At 60.1% G+C, this 14,071-nt stretch overlaps 4 protein-coding genes across 4 annotated transcripts; 1 reads left to right on the top strand and 3 right to left on the bottom strand.

Annotated features, from left to right (window-relative positions):
• Nucleotides 1-5: 5 nt before the first annotated feature.
• On the top strand, nucleotides 6-2,189 carry BKCO1_2000099 (zinc finger fyve phd-type protein; the record flags this gene model as incomplete). Its single annotated transcript, XM_020272284.1, has 3 exons — nucleotides 6-241; nucleotides 380-698; nucleotides 906-2,189. 3 exons carry the CDS (start codon nucleotides 6-8, stop codon nucleotides 2,187-2,189), a joined length of 1,839 nt encoding a protein of 612 aa, XP_020131117.1.
• Nucleotides 2,190-5,593: 3,404 nt separating this feature from the next.
• Nucleotides 5,594-7,518, bottom strand: BKCO1_2000098 (trna-dihydrouridine synthase 1; the record flags this gene model as incomplete). Its single annotated transcript, XM_020272283.1, has 2 exons — nucleotides 5,594-7,312; nucleotides 7,366-7,518. 2 exons carry the CDS (start codon nucleotides 7,516-7,518, stop codon nucleotides 5,594-5,596), a joined length of 1,872 nt encoding a protein of 623 aa, XP_020131116.1.
• Nucleotides 7,519-7,834: 316 nt separating this feature from the next.
• BKCO1_2000097 (glycoside hydrolase family 35 protein) lies at nucleotides 7,835-10,998 on the bottom strand (the record flags this gene model as incomplete). Its single annotated transcript, XM_020272282.1, has 3 exons — nucleotides 7,835-8,081; nucleotides 8,159-10,702; nucleotides 10,796-10,998. 3 exons carry the CDS (start codon nucleotides 10,996-10,998, stop codon nucleotides 7,835-7,837), a joined length of 2,994 nt encoding a protein of 997 aa, XP_020131119.1.
• A 1,130-nt stretch (nucleotides 10,999-12,128) lies between these two features.
• Nucleotides 12,129-13,297, bottom strand: BKCO1_2000096 (acyl-thioesterase ii; the record flags this gene model as incomplete). Its single annotated transcript, XM_020272281.1, has 3 exons — nucleotides 12,129-12,170; nucleotides 12,221-12,726; nucleotides 12,784-13,297. 3 exons carry the CDS (start codon nucleotides 13,295-13,297, stop codon nucleotides 12,129-12,131), a joined length of 1,062 nt encoding a protein of 353 aa, XP_020131118.1.
• Between the last annotated feature and the right edge of the window lie 774 nt (nucleotides 13,298-14,071).

Genomic DNA, 14,071 nt, shown 5'->3' with positions numbered 1-14,071 from the left:
TCACCATGGTGGTGTTTCTTGACTTCGACGAGGACGAATCTTTCCTCGAGCCCTCCTCCTACCGTCCGACTGACGCGTATCCGTCATCGCAGCAGCATCAGCAGCAGAGCGCTGCAGACGCCAACAGCAGCAACAACAACAACCACAACGATGCGCAGCAGCAGCCAAACCCGCACCCGTGCGACGACGAGCGCCCCAATCCCAACATCAACGGCTTCTCAGCCATTCTGAGCTGCTATCCGTAATTTCCCCCCCGTCCTCTTGCCTCCCTCATTATTCCCCCTCCCCTTCACCGGTCAAAAAAAAAACGGGTTTTGGCTGGACTCGGAGGAGAAGCTGGCCGAGGGCTGACTTGGGCATAATTCGGGGCCACCTACAGGATCGTCACGCAGCTCGCGTCGCTGCTCGACCTCAACTCGCTGCACGACCTGTCGCGCACGTGCCGGCAGTTCCGCGCCAACCTGCTCGAGTACCGCAACCAGCTCGTCACGCAGACGCTGCGCTGCTGCAACGACGAGGCGCCGTTCGAGAGCCGCTCGCCGCCCTCGGACCCCCACCACGCCCAGCACGACTGGCGCAGCTCGCCCGGCGACGAGGCCGCCGGGGGCAGAGGTAGGAGGCTGTTGAGCGGGAAGGTCGGCAAGTGCGCGAGGGACATGGTGGGGGAGTGTCGGAAGTGCGGGATTGTGGTTTGTAGGGTAAGTTTGTTGATATATGGGGAGAGGGGGTGCTTGATTTTGCGAAGGGGCTGCCACAGAGAGAGACTGCGGCAGTGGTGGTCTGTACCCGCATTTTGCGGCAGCCTCTGGAGCATGGACCAGCGCAGCGGAAGAAGAAACAGCCTGCGTTTTCGGCGGTGGTGGTGGCGATGATAGGATTGGGGACAGTACTCACAAGTCTCCCAGAACTGCACCAGCAAGCCGCCTCCACCCATAGCCTTCCCCCTCCGCCTCCGCCGCCTCTGCAAGACGTGCGCAAACGTGCCGCTGTCGGTCCTCACGTCGCCCGACATCACCACGCCCCCGCCCGCCTGCTCGCTGCCGTCCTGCCGCGCCGCCGCTCGCTCATCGTCGTCGTCAACGACCCCCGGATCCACGTCGCCGCATTCGTCGTCGTCCTCGATCCTCCTCGGCAGCACCCCCCCTCCCGGCGCCAACATCGTCTCCTCGTCTTCTTCCCCTCCGCTCTTCACGCCATCGTCCTCGCCCGGCGCCGCATCATCCTCCTCGTCCCCTCCTTCCTCCTCGTACGGCCCGCCATCACCACCAGAAAGCAGCCACAACCACCACCACCCCTCCCACCCCTCCCACCCCTCCCTCTCCACCTCCTCCCCATCCTCCCACAGCACTCCCCCAAAACCACCCGCGCAACCACCATTCACCGCCCAAGCCTTCACCCGCCACCCCTGCGCCTGCCCCGACGCCGTCTGGCTCTGCCCCCCCTGCGGCCACGCCATCCGCACCCGCGACCAGCAGTACGCCCTCGGCTGGACGTGGCGCACCCGCTACAGCACGTACCTCGGCGGGCTCGGCGCCGGCATCGGCGAGGGCCACGAGGGCGTCAAGTGCGGGCTCGGCCCCGCGTGCCGCGGCGGGTGCGACGTCGAGCACGAGGAGTGCGGGACGGCGGAGGAGCTGGCGGGGATCGTGGGGAGGGGAGGGGGTGGGGGTGGGGGAATTGGTGGGGGATTCGGGGGGGTTGGTGGGGGACTTGGTGGTGGGGGAATTGGTGGGGGAGGGGTTGGTGGGATTGGGGGATTTGGTGGGGGAGGACTTGCTGGGTTAGGGACTCAGCAGAGCAGTCGGGGTGTGGCGATCGGTGGTAGCAGCAGCAGCAGCAACCGCATACCCGGAGAAGAAGCGGGGGCCGGGACGGCCACGTCGGTCGGCGGCCCGCACGACGAGTGGAGCGGCACCTCCTTCTTCGCGCAGGAGATCGAGGGCATCGGCGGCCGCCGCGTCATGAAGATCAAGCGCCGCGTGCGCGTCGGCGCCGTCGTCAAGGAGTACGAGGACGAGCGCGAGGGCCGCGCCCCCTACCTCGCCCGCGAGAAGGACGGCTCCAGCCGCGCGTGGTGCGCCTGGTGCGCCCGCGTCGTGCCCTCGCTGCGCGACGCCCGCGAGCTGGAGGACGTGTGGGGCTTCGGGGGCGGGGCCGTGTTTTGCGGGGATGGGAGGACGGTGAGGTGATGGTGGTGGTGATCATGGTGGTGATGATGGTCATGATGGTGATGACGATGATGGTGTTGATGATGATGATGATGATGATAGTGATGATGTGAGCGATGTGAGGGAGGGATGTGTTTGAGCGATCGACTTGTGGGTTCGGTGGAGTGGGGCTGGGGGATGAACGGATGAAGGAAAGAAAATAAGGGTATGTTCTTTTATTTATCTATTCGGAGTGGATGAAGAGGTGAGCTGGAGGGAAAGGGGGGATTGAGAGATTCAGGGAAGTGGTCGTGAGTGGAGTTTAGTAATAATAGGTTAGGTAGGCCATTTGGAAAGCGTAGCATGCATGAACCGAGGGGAAGAGAGTCAAGAGACAACGGCTAAGCTTGTTCGACGGCATGCATTCATTCTCTTTCTTTTCACTTCTTGCTCCCTCTGTCCTTTCTCTCACACCGTGTGTGCCTGCAATTTTTTTTTCTCCCTCTCTTTTCCTTTTCATCAAACGTCTTTTTGTACTGCGCTCGCATGTGCATCGGGAAAGGCGACTCGGGGACGGGCGCATATTCATCCTTACTACGAGGCGAGCCGGAGTCGACGGTTCGGATGGTTACTTGCTTGTTCGTAGCATACGCCGTGCTCGGAAGAGGGGGGAGATCCAAAAGGTGAAAAAAGAGCACCTGATTGGTTCGCATGGGGGTTTGTCCAGTGTGTGGGGGGTTCGGCCTGTCTTGTCTCTTGTTAGGGGGGCAGGATCATACGCACGTAGCACGACGAATGGGTGGGGATTGGGTAGCTAAGATTTTGTAATGGCATTGTTATATCTTGTGTGTGTTTTTTCGGCTGCAGAAGAAGTGGAGGGGGCTTGACGGCCAAAATCGGCTTGTGAGAAGAAAAGCAAAGAAAGCATGGTGATGTGAGAGGTGAAATTGGAAGTGATGGTTGTGCATTGAACGGGGTGGACTTATATGGTTGGTTTGTCTGGTGGGCTGACATCTTGCGCGGTAAACGCCCGGATGAATTGCTTTTCGGCAGCTGCTACCTACATACGGAAAGATGGCGGTTTTGTCACGCCACGCTGGCCAGCTTCCTTCCGTAGCTTGGGTTTCCCCCGTCTGTGTTCAACCCTTTTCATTTGTTTGTTGAGAAGCACGTTATGAGAAGCTGGCAAGTTACGCATTGAGTTAAGGCCGGATCGACGAATGTCCACCCTTGATGTTTTAGACTAAGTTCGGCAAGATTTGAACTGTTGTCAAGCCAGTATTAAACAATGAACCTTATGAGATATTATGTCTGGTGATTGCTTTCAATTCTTTTAGGCTTTTAAGCAAGGCCTCATTGCCGTTGAACGCTTTTCCATCTCCGTTTGTCTAGTATCACGCACCCCTGAGCAGCTGGATGCGACTTGGAAAGAAGCAAGAGGAACACCTCAGGCATATCACTTGGGACCCTCGTGCCCTTCTAATTGCGGCCTGTCAAAGTCTACATAATGTAAACTGAGAACACTGAATTGCATCACGGAGCAAAAATGCTGGAGAAAGTCATCCTTCATTTTTGCTCGGCATGACGAAGGTAAGCAAACGATGACGCGCGAAACTCGAGTAAAGATATGCGTAGAGCCGTCGTCAAGAACAGCACTGTGTGAAAGAAACACAAAGTGTCGGGGATGTGGTTGCTGATTCCAGAAAGTCTCGCCCAAAGTACTTCTCTTGATCTTTAGAGAAAAGAAGCCGTCACAAAGCTGCGTATGATGAGCTGAAGTGGGTATTATAATAGTATCAAAGTTGAAAATCACACGACCCTGTACATACGTCCGGGAATCGGAAAGTCATCCGCTTGCCCCAGTCAACTTTGTCAAGTACATCAGCAGGTTATGTTTTGGCAAAGGTCACTTGAACATCAAAGCCGCCAATGCTGAAGTACCGCCTTGACGGTTAGCTTCGATTGGGCGAGAGATCATCGGCAGCTGATGCCCAGTCATGCACCGTCCTGATATGCCCAACGAGGGCAGCAGACACGCACGCATGACCGTGCGACTCTTCAGAGGAAAGATCACATAAAAGCGCAGAGAAACTCGCTGACAGAACTCACATATGCGCCTGATCTTGAGATTTTGGACATCTGTTGTGACCCAGGTGACAGGCGTTCTACTGTCTCTGGATTCCATATGGAGGAATATTTGCGGCTTCCGGATAGTGGAGGTGGGGGACACTATGGACTCCCCTCCTACTCCTTCTCGGTCGGAATCACGCTTACGACTCACCGCGTTGTTGCCGCCACTGCCGGTCGCTTACAATCATGGGAGAATCTATTTGGATGGCTTCGAAGGTCGAGCATTCGCTTTTGGTGAAGCTCAACGCTTCCTTTTGGCTCTCTAAACCATCATCTTTGCTGCATGCTGAAGTGTTGCGCGCGTAATAAATACTGCTGAGCTGCTGGGGCGATGTTCGTCAACGTCCCAGGCTGAGCTAGAAACCACGCCATGGAGCCTAGCCGTAGTGTGCTACTTCTCCTAAAGATTTTATTAGCGTTTAAACGGCGAGTGGCCAGGTTTGTTTTTGATTTGGCGTAAGCGCCAGTGATTGTCTGGACTTGGACAATCAGAAGCACCCACAGAGATGAAGTGGTATTTATGTGTGGAGGGAGGAGGGTGGTAAGCCAAGTGACGCAACGATGATTTCCGCAAGGGGGCTACGCACTCGCACGATCAAGCCTCACGCGTGACTGGTTGCATGAAGTAAGGGATGCGATCATGTGTTAGAGTAGTCCTGCATCTGGGAAACTTTCGCGCATGAGAAAGCACGCCTTTCTTCCTGATATTCTAGCGTGTTATCTCAACAATCACCTCATCAGGGCCACACAAATACCTGCTGAACATACCACATGTTGGCTTTGCTCTGGGAATATTCTGGAAGACTGGTGGGATCGGAGCGATTAAGCTCTAACGAATCTGCGCACCGAGGCTGATGTAATGCTGTTCCGCTTCAGTGCGCAACGCGGAGACGCAGCATCCTAGCTCACTGCCGGATATGCGCATCAAGTATCCGGATTCGATCACCGGCCATCTATTTGACACGACTAGTATAGAGAAGCTGCCATAAACCGGCCAGGCGGAACAGTATGAGTAATTGATTTCGGTAGTACTATACACAAGAAGTCTTGCGTCCAGCATCTGCTAACGCGAGGCTTGACAAGCACATGGCTATGTTGGTTTACGAGCACAACACAAGTTATTAATATATGCACCAAAATCTTTCCGATTGGTCTTCGTCATCTGTACAATCCCGAGTAGTCCATCGTATGCCAAGAATCCCCGCAAAACGCCTTTTCTCTATGCTTGAATCATCACCACCCGCTTCCAGATGCAGAGGAATAATATATCACGTCCCCCTCTAATACGTATGTGATCTTTGATGAAAGAACCCCCTTCAACCACACACCATTCCTTCCTTGGGTATCTCAGCCGTCTCGACCTTCGTCTCTCCATTCTCGACCTTCTTCTCCCCCACTTCCACCTCCTCGACCCTCCCCTCCGGCGCCGGAACGCCCGCCTTCTTCGCCGCCGCCTCTTCCTCCTCCTCCTTCTGCTTCTGCAGCTCCATCTTCTTCTTGTCCTTCTTGCTCAGCGACAGCGCGCCCTTCTCCAGCGCCTCCTTGGGCAGCGGCCGCACGTAGGGCTGGCAGATGAACCGCGGCCGCCTGCACCTGTTGACGGCGGCGACGGAGCTCTCGTGCGGGTCGAGCGCTGCTGCTGTTGCAGCTTCTTCTTCTCCTGCCGTCTCCGACTTCTCCCCGTTGGCTGTCGCTGCTGTCAGTGGTGGTTCCGCAGCACCGTTCTCGGTTTCCGTTGTGGCACCCGCCGCCGCCGTCTCGTTTTCGTATTCGATGAGCTCCTGCTTCACGGCCGCCTCGACCATTTGCAGGACGTTCTCGAAGGCCTCGATGTTACCCGAGCGACACCGGGCCAGAGCGTCGCGGACGTTGGTGTGCTTGGCGACGAGCGGGCGCAGCAAGCGGAAGAGGTGGGACTGCATGGCCGTGAGGTTTGGATCGAGCGACTTCTCAAACTTCTTCCCGTCTTTTTTCTTGTTGTTGTTGTTGTTGTTGTTGTTGTTGTTGTTGTTGTTGTTGTTGTTATTGTTCCTATTGTCCAGCAAGCGCTGCTTCTTCTTCGGCGGGCCGCCCTCGTCTTCCTCCGCTGCCGCATCGTCCTCGCCCTTGAACTCCTCCTCTTGCGCAGGCAGGTCCGACGGCAGGAACAGCGGTTTCCGCTCCGGAGGCGCGACGCCCAAGACATGCTTGTATATGATGTCCATGTACCGGCGGAACACGGCGTCCATCCTATACCCACCCTTGCCGTCCTGGCCCGTCCAATACTCCCTCCCATCGCTTTCCCCAACCGGCGGCCCCGCGAAGATGGTAGGGTCGTGCAGGTTTCCCTCCGCGCTCATGACGGCGTCGGCGCCCGTCGCCTCCAAGCAGGCGGCGATGTCCTCATGCTGCAAGATGTTCCCATTCGCGAAGATGACCGTGTCCGGGGGCAAGTTGTCGCGCAGGTGGCGGATGGCATTCCAGTCGGCGAGGCCGGTCTCGTGGCCCTTTTGGTGGCGCTGGCGGCCGTGGACGGTGAGGACGCTGGCGCCGGCGGCGAGCATGGCGCGGGCGTAGGCCAGGGTGCGCTCCGGCGTCTCCTGCACGCGGAACTTGGCCGTGACCGGCACGGGCAGCTCGGCGTGCAGCCGGGCGATCAGGGCGCCGACCGTGGCCCAGTCCTCCTGCAGGAAGGCGCCGTACCGGCCCTTGCGCGCGATGCCCTGGGGGCAGCCGAGGTTGAGGTCGACGGCGTCGCAGAAGGGCGCGACGTGCTGGGCGGCGGCGATGAAGTCGTCGGGGTCGTTGGAGCAGAATTGGACGAAGAGGGGCCGGTCGAGGGCGGGGTGGCCGTCGAGGAAGGCGTCGGCGGTTGTGTAGTGCTTGAGGTGTTCGGGGTCGGGCGGCGAGGGGATGGCGTCGCGCAGGGGTTGGAAGGACTGCTTGCGGTATGGGGGCTTCTCGTGGAAGAGACGCGAGTGGAACATGGGGGTGTAGGCTAGCAGGTCGTTCTTCTGGCCGTCGGGCATGAAGGAGCGGCTGAGCATGCGCCAGGCCTGTCGGCGGGCTGTCAGCGGAGCAGGACTCGCGAGGTGACTGTGTGGCGTACGAATTCCGAGGCCTCGACCATGGGCGCGAGCACCATCTTCGGGCTGCCGAGGGCCTCGTAGAATGCGCGGCCGTGGAGCTTTGGCCTCTGAAAGCAGAGAGGTTTCTTGTCCTGGCTGTTGTCCACGGTCGAGGAGGATTGCGTGGTGGTCATGATGGCGCGGGTGGAGAGAAGGGCCGGGAACGAAGGACGAAGCCCCGCAGGGCGTGTGAGTAGAGCACGTATGGTGGAGGAAGGCACGTTGGCAGTGCTGGCGTGGGGATGGGAGACGGTAGTTGCGGGTTGAAAAAGTTCCCATAGCCTGCGTCATCACTAGCGCGGCGCTATGTGTGCTAGGGTCGCTTGCTTCCCCGCGGAGCCGCCGGGTGCGTACGGTGCGTTGCAGCAGGAACAACCGTCTCACTCTCACTTCATCTCACTTCATTCATCATCTCGTTTTCACAACGCCTGCTTCTTCTTATCTACAACACTACGCGTACTGCAGGCGATCCTCCGACCAGCCAGGCTGCAGGTCGCTCCAATCCCTCGAGAAGCCAAAGTCGGACTGATACTTGCCATACAAAACGAGCTCCACCTTGTCAAAAGCAGCCCCGTCTTCCGACTGCGCCCAGACACTGAGCGACAGCGTGTTGGAGCCCCTGTTGTTCAGCACGCCCGGCGGGAACGGGAACTTCGTCTGCGGGCCAATATGCGGCAAATACTTGCCATATTGGTACCTGTTCACACGGCATCAGGTCAGCACTCGACTTCCGCGAGCCGATCATCAGATCACAAAACAGACATAGCCACTCACCCATTGACGAAAACCTGCACCCTCGCCACCGTCCCCTCCGGCATGCCCAGCTCCAACCCGATGGGCGCATCCAAATCCTCATCGACGTCCAGCTCGAACTCGGTCGTGTACCAGCGGATGCCGGCGCCGCCAAAGCCCTCGCGCGGATCGCCGTCATCCCACGCCGAGGCGTCGAAGCCGGGCAGGTGCCAGCCGAGCCTCTCGCCGTGCAGCCCGCCCTCGTTGAGCGGGCCGCGCACGGGGTCGACGTAGCCCGCCCCGCCGCCCGCGTTGCCCTGCAGCTTCCACTGCTTGAACGAGGGCGCCGTGGCATTGGTGGCAGTACCATCCCCCAGCAGGCTCGCCGCGATGATGCCGCGCGGGTTGAGCGGCCCGTACGGCCCCTGGCTGTCCTGGTCGTGCCCGGTGTAGTCGGTCACGACGGTGAGCACGTTGCCCTCGGCCGCCAGGCTACTAGTGGCGTTGCCGCCGGCGCCGGCGAAGTCCAGCACCGCCGACGTCGAGACGAGCGACGCGTTGCCGGGGTGCCCGCCGACGAGAGCGCCGTTCAGCCAGGCCGACCACCCGGCCGCCGCGCCGCCCTGCACGGTGACGTTGGCGCCGGTGACGCCGCCATCGTCGTTGTCGAAGTGGCCGCGGTAGATGAGGGCGCCCGCGTAGAAGCCGTAGTCGCTGCCGTACAGCACGGGCAGCGTCGCCGGCGCCACCGGGCTGAGCGTCGTCGTCTTGTTGGCCACCGCCCACCGCGAGTCGTCGTACGCGGCCGCCGCCTCGGGCAGCCCGTCGGCCACCTTCCACCCGGCGAGGGCCGGCAGCGGCACGGCGCGGTCGACGATGCCCGGCAGCGAGGCCTGCAGCGAGCCGTACGCCGAGCGCGTGGTTGCCAGCGCGACGCCGTTCCAGCTGATGGTGTCGACGGCGGACGCGGCGTCGCTGCCGCCGGCGTAGACGTCGATGCTGGTTGCGTTCAGGTGGTCGCCGGAGAGGGAGACGGTGCTGCCCGAGATGGAGGCGGAACGCACGAGGTACGGGCCCAGCACGAAGACTTGCTCGTCCGGCGCGACGTGCGGATCCGACGTCGTGGCCGGCGCGAAGAAGGTGTAGGCCGCCCACCGCTCGAGGAGGTAGAGCACCGGGCCCCGGGCGAACTTGACCACGGTGGCGCCCTTGGTCTGCGTGTACTTGAAGGCTGCGGAGGTGCCGTTGCCGGCGGCGCTGGCGGCGAAGTCGGTGGTGGCGCCGTGCGTGGTGAAGTTTGCGGTTTGGAGGTCTGATCCTTTGAAGGCGAGCTCGCCGACTTGGCCTTCGTTGAGGTAGAAGACCAGCACGGGGACGTCGAAGAGGCCGTAGGTCAGGACTTCGGCCGACGAGTACAGGAGCGTGTAGTCGCCGACGGGGTAGTCGGTGACGACGATCCTGCTCTGGCGGCCCTGGAGGTCGAGGCTGGGGATGGTGATGGCGCCTGCGGACGTGGCGACGTCCAGGGAGAATGCAGTGTTTGCCCGGGACCGCGAGTTGTCGTGCTGGGTGAAGTAGAAGCGGGCCTCGGTCTCCGGGTTTCGCAGCACCCAGGTGAAGATGGCCGTGTCGTTGACGGCATTGCCGGTGCCATTGCTCTCCATGCGCGTGTTCAAGAGGCCGTCGCTGACGCGGGTGAACAGGCTGATCAGCTTGATGTGCTTGAACTTGTCCCACACCTCGCGCGTCTCGCGCAGCGGCGCGCCGTAGTCGTAGGACGTGTAGACGACGGGCGCGGCCAGGTGGCCCCAGTTGGTGCCGCCGTACGTCATGTACATGTTCTGCAGCGTCATGCGCTGGGCAATGTTGTTCTTGTAGAAGACGTCGGGATACGCCGTGTCGTGTTCGGACACGCATTCGTCGAAGAAGTAGCCGCCCCACGGCTGGAACCAGCCCGCCTTGAACTCGGGCGTGTACTCGGGCTGGGTGAACGAGTAGTTCTGGAACCACTGGTAGTAGGTGCGCAGCACGGTGAAGCCCGTGTCGATGTTGCTGCAGCTCAGCCCGCCCGCGTACGAGTCCAGCCCGTAGATGTCGACGGCGCCGCCGACGTCCTGGTAGTCGACCGACCAGCTCTGCCCGCGCATGCCCTTCTCGTTGGACGTGAACGGCACGACGATGCCGTGGTCGCGGAACGCCTGCTTGAGCTGCTCCATGTACAGCACGAGCGGGTCGTCGGCCACGTGCCGGCTCTCGGTGAGCTCGTTCTCGACCTGCACGAGGATGACGGGCCCGCCCTCGGTGATCTGGTTGCGCGCGATGATGGGCATGACGGCGTCGACCCAGGCGAGCCATTGCGCGTGGTATGTCTCGTCGTTGGTCCGGATGTCGCCGCCGCTGCCGTCGGTGAGGTAGAGGCCGTAGCCGCCTGCGCTGGTCTCGGCGTTGCAGTAAGGCCCCGGCCGGGCGATGATGTAGACGCCCTCTTCCTTGGCCATGTCGAAGAGCTTCTGGATGTCCTTGCCGGGCGACTCGAAATCGAAGACGCCCTTGGAAGGCGAGTGGTAGGACCAGAAGAAGTAGACACTGCGAGCGGGCCATGGTTAATTAATTGGCTAGGTATGCGAACAAGGCCAGGTAAATGCTTGCCTGAGGGTGTTCAGGCCGTTCGCTTTGAACTTCTGGATAACGTCGCGCCACAGCTCTGGCACGGGCAGACGGGCATAGTGGAATTCGCCTGAGTAGATGTAGACGCGTTCGCCATTGATAAACAGGCTGTTCTCGTCCCACTGGACGACATCAGTGTATCCGTTGTCTCGCTGTGCGCTTGCCAGCGAGATGACTGCCCCCAGAAGGAACAATAGGATTGCGACGGCACGCATGTCTGTTGCTAGAAGGAGGCCAAGGGAGCGCCGAGCACAGGAGGGGGAAGAAGAAAAAAAAGAGGGACTCGGGTCAGGCTATATTTCAATCATCTCGGTCAGTGGATGCCACATGAAGTCATACTAGGAATACGGCGGTGGGCCAATGTCAGGTACAAAGATCCATCAATGAGAGCGCTGAGATCTGCACTAGGGTAGTAACGAGGAGCGGTGTTGCAGCCTAAAATAAGGCGCATGCTTCACGAAACTCCCGGGCCGAGCAGCCTATTCTGGAGCGTCATCGCCGTGCTTTGCCCCGAGAATGAGGGATTACGGGATTCCCTTTCGTGCTTGCGTGCATGCGGGGCAAACCGAGTAGTTATACGGCGAAACTCTAGGCTAATCCTATTAGTTAGACATTCCACTTCGCTTGCGCGCACGACCGGAAGACTATTAGAAGATAGATTTACTACGTAGAGTTAAGTGTTCGAGATTAAAGAAGCGATATTAACCAGTAAGGAAAGGCCACGATCGAGCGTCGTAATAAGATAGAGAACTCTAGTAGAAAACGGGGATTTTGAATTAGCGGTGGAGATGGAGATGTACCAGGTAGTATATATAAAGGCCGTTCGTGGACTACTTATACGTCTTTATCGTGCACTATCGCCCGGAAAGAAAGCGACTTTAATAAATCATTTAGAAAAGTAAGCATAGCTTAGTATTAGAAGCAGAATAAATATATCGCTACCACGCTACGGCTCAGAAACCGTGCAGCCCCGCTATTCCCCCGCGCCGACACCGGGACCCCTTCCCACCAGCACCGCCGATTGCAGGACCGCCCAATAGAAAGGCCTAGTAATGCTCTTATTTGCGCGCTACCCAAAACGATCCCCCCAATTGGGCATCCTGCAAGCTTAGCATCACCTGTTGTGCTCCCATGTTGGTCGCCGGGCTGCCCAGAGGCTGAAATCCAGTCTATCCCAAAAACAAGTCAGACAGCGCCATTGCGCAACTCCAAGCTCTGGCTGTCTCCATATCTTTCCGAAACAAAACGCCGCAAAAGCAAACCCATGAGCTTAAGAGTACACCATTGATACAGAAAGCAGCAACGGTGCCTCAAGTAGCGCCGAAGCCCAGCGTCGCACGCCAATCTACAGCTTGCTTTCTGTCGGTTGCTTCAGCCGGACAACCCCCTAGAAAGCGTTAGTGCAGGAACCTTTGGCAGGACAACAGCGTAACTCACTTCTTGCACGCATGTGGCAATGAGCCTGCCGTCTCTGCTCCAGATTTTGGAAATGGCCAGCCCTCGTCCATCACCCGCCCAGGGGCTCTCCATCTCGGTGAACATCCACTCGTCCGCTCTGAAGTCGCGAGGACTGTGGAAGTATATCGAGTGGTCCAGGCTGACCATCATGCCGATTTCCGGCCTGTCTTCCTCGGCCTGTGCCAGACTCTTGCCCGCGCGCAGACTCTTGATGACGTGGTCGGTCATGCCGGGAATGCGCTTCACCTTCTCTTCGTCCTCGTGCAGCAGCCTCCGGAGAGTTTCCTCGTCGATGGTCGGCCGTCCGCCCCGCCGCGGCTTGAACGTCCACAGGCCGTGCACGCGGGCGACGGTGCCGATGAGAAAGCTGTCGGACATGTACGCGATGGCCGAAAGGTGTGCTTGATGGCCGCCAGCGGGCGATATGGTCCCGCGCGCCCTGAGCCATTGCCTGCACTTCTTGGTATGCGGGTACGGCGAGTCATCTGTGCAACCGTCAGTGTGGGCTTCTTCTCAAGCGTCGGGCGTCTTGGGGGGCGCACTGTCGCCTATGTCGATCCGCTGGCTCTCAAAGGGCTGGTCGTCGTCGTTGGCATGGCGGCGCGACTCTTCTTCGCTCGGGCCGGGCACGTCGGGCATGGAAAAGGAATGCTCGACCTTCTCCTTGCCGGCGCTGTCGACCTTGACAAACGACAGGGTCGTTGTGAATATGGCCCTGCCGCGCTGGCGGGCCTGCACGGTGCGTGTCGCAAACGACCTCCCCTCCCGCACGTGCTCGACGTGGTATACCACGGGTATCTCCGAGTCGCCGGCCAGCACAAAGTAGCAGTGCATCGAGTGGATGGAAAAGTCGTCAGGGATGGTGCGCTGGGCGGCAGCAAGGCACTGGGCGATGATGGCTCCGCCGAAGATGCCGCGAGCGCCGGGCGGGTGCCATAGCGGCTGGGTGTTGGTGAACAGGTCCGGGTCGATGGGCGTGAGCTGGGTCAAGTCGAGCATCTGCTCGATGGCAGACTTGGACGAGTCGATGGGCGGCGGCTTGATGAGGGTCGACATGGCTGGCACTGCAGGCGCACGGCGGGGGGGGGGGGACCGGTAGGATATGAAGGCTGCGACACGACTGGCTTTCACATGGTGCTGGCGGGTGCTGGCGGGCTACGATGATGAGCGTTGACCTGCGCCAAGATGAGTAGCGATGATTCGCAGGTGCCGAGGTTGTGGACTGGCCGGTGCACAGGCGGCTGCAGCTGCACCGAAGGCCGCTGCCACTACTGCCGCCCGGCTCCGGCTGCCGATGGGCACCAGTGAGCACCAGCCCAGGTAGCGCCGGAGCTAGCAATCACGTGAGGGGCTGGCAGCGGACGGCGGAAGCCCAAGGCACCGGCACAGCACTGCAGTTCCTGAGGGCTGGGTGGCCGAGGACGCGTCGGACAAGGAGACGCGCTGGGAGGCGGGCCGGGCTCGAGGACCAACGGCTGGCAGCTCTATTTCTAGAAGCGCCCCTGATGTTCTAGTGAGGTACCGGCTCCACAGCTGCGCGCGATAGCTGCTGCCGCTCCCTCAGATCTCTGCGCGGTGCTCAGACTTCGCACTAACTGCTCACTTAACGCCCACGCGGACGTCATTCGCATCCGCCCCCAGGGTCTCGTGTCGCCTCTGCCCCAACATCCTCCCGACGCCCCCAAAAGGCGCCCGTTGGCGTATGACCGTGGATGCGACTGCTGCCCGCCCCCCAGCCCGCGCCCCATCGGATTGACGCGCCAGCCCCTCTCCCTGCGCCGCCCGTCCATGACCCTCAACACGCGCCCGCCGCTCGCACCACTGCCCCGA

Source organism: Diplodia corticola (genome assembly GCF_001883845.1).
Source record: "Diplodia corticola strain CBS 112549 chromosome Unknown scaffold20, whole genome shotgun sequence".
Classification (NCBI taxonomy): Eukaryota; Fungi; Ascomycota; class Dothideomycetes; order Botryosphaeriales; family Botryosphaeriaceae; genus Diplodia; species Diplodia corticola.
The sequence above is the reverse complement of the archived record's forward strand: the minus strand, read 5'-3'. Positions and strand labels throughout refer to the sequence as shown.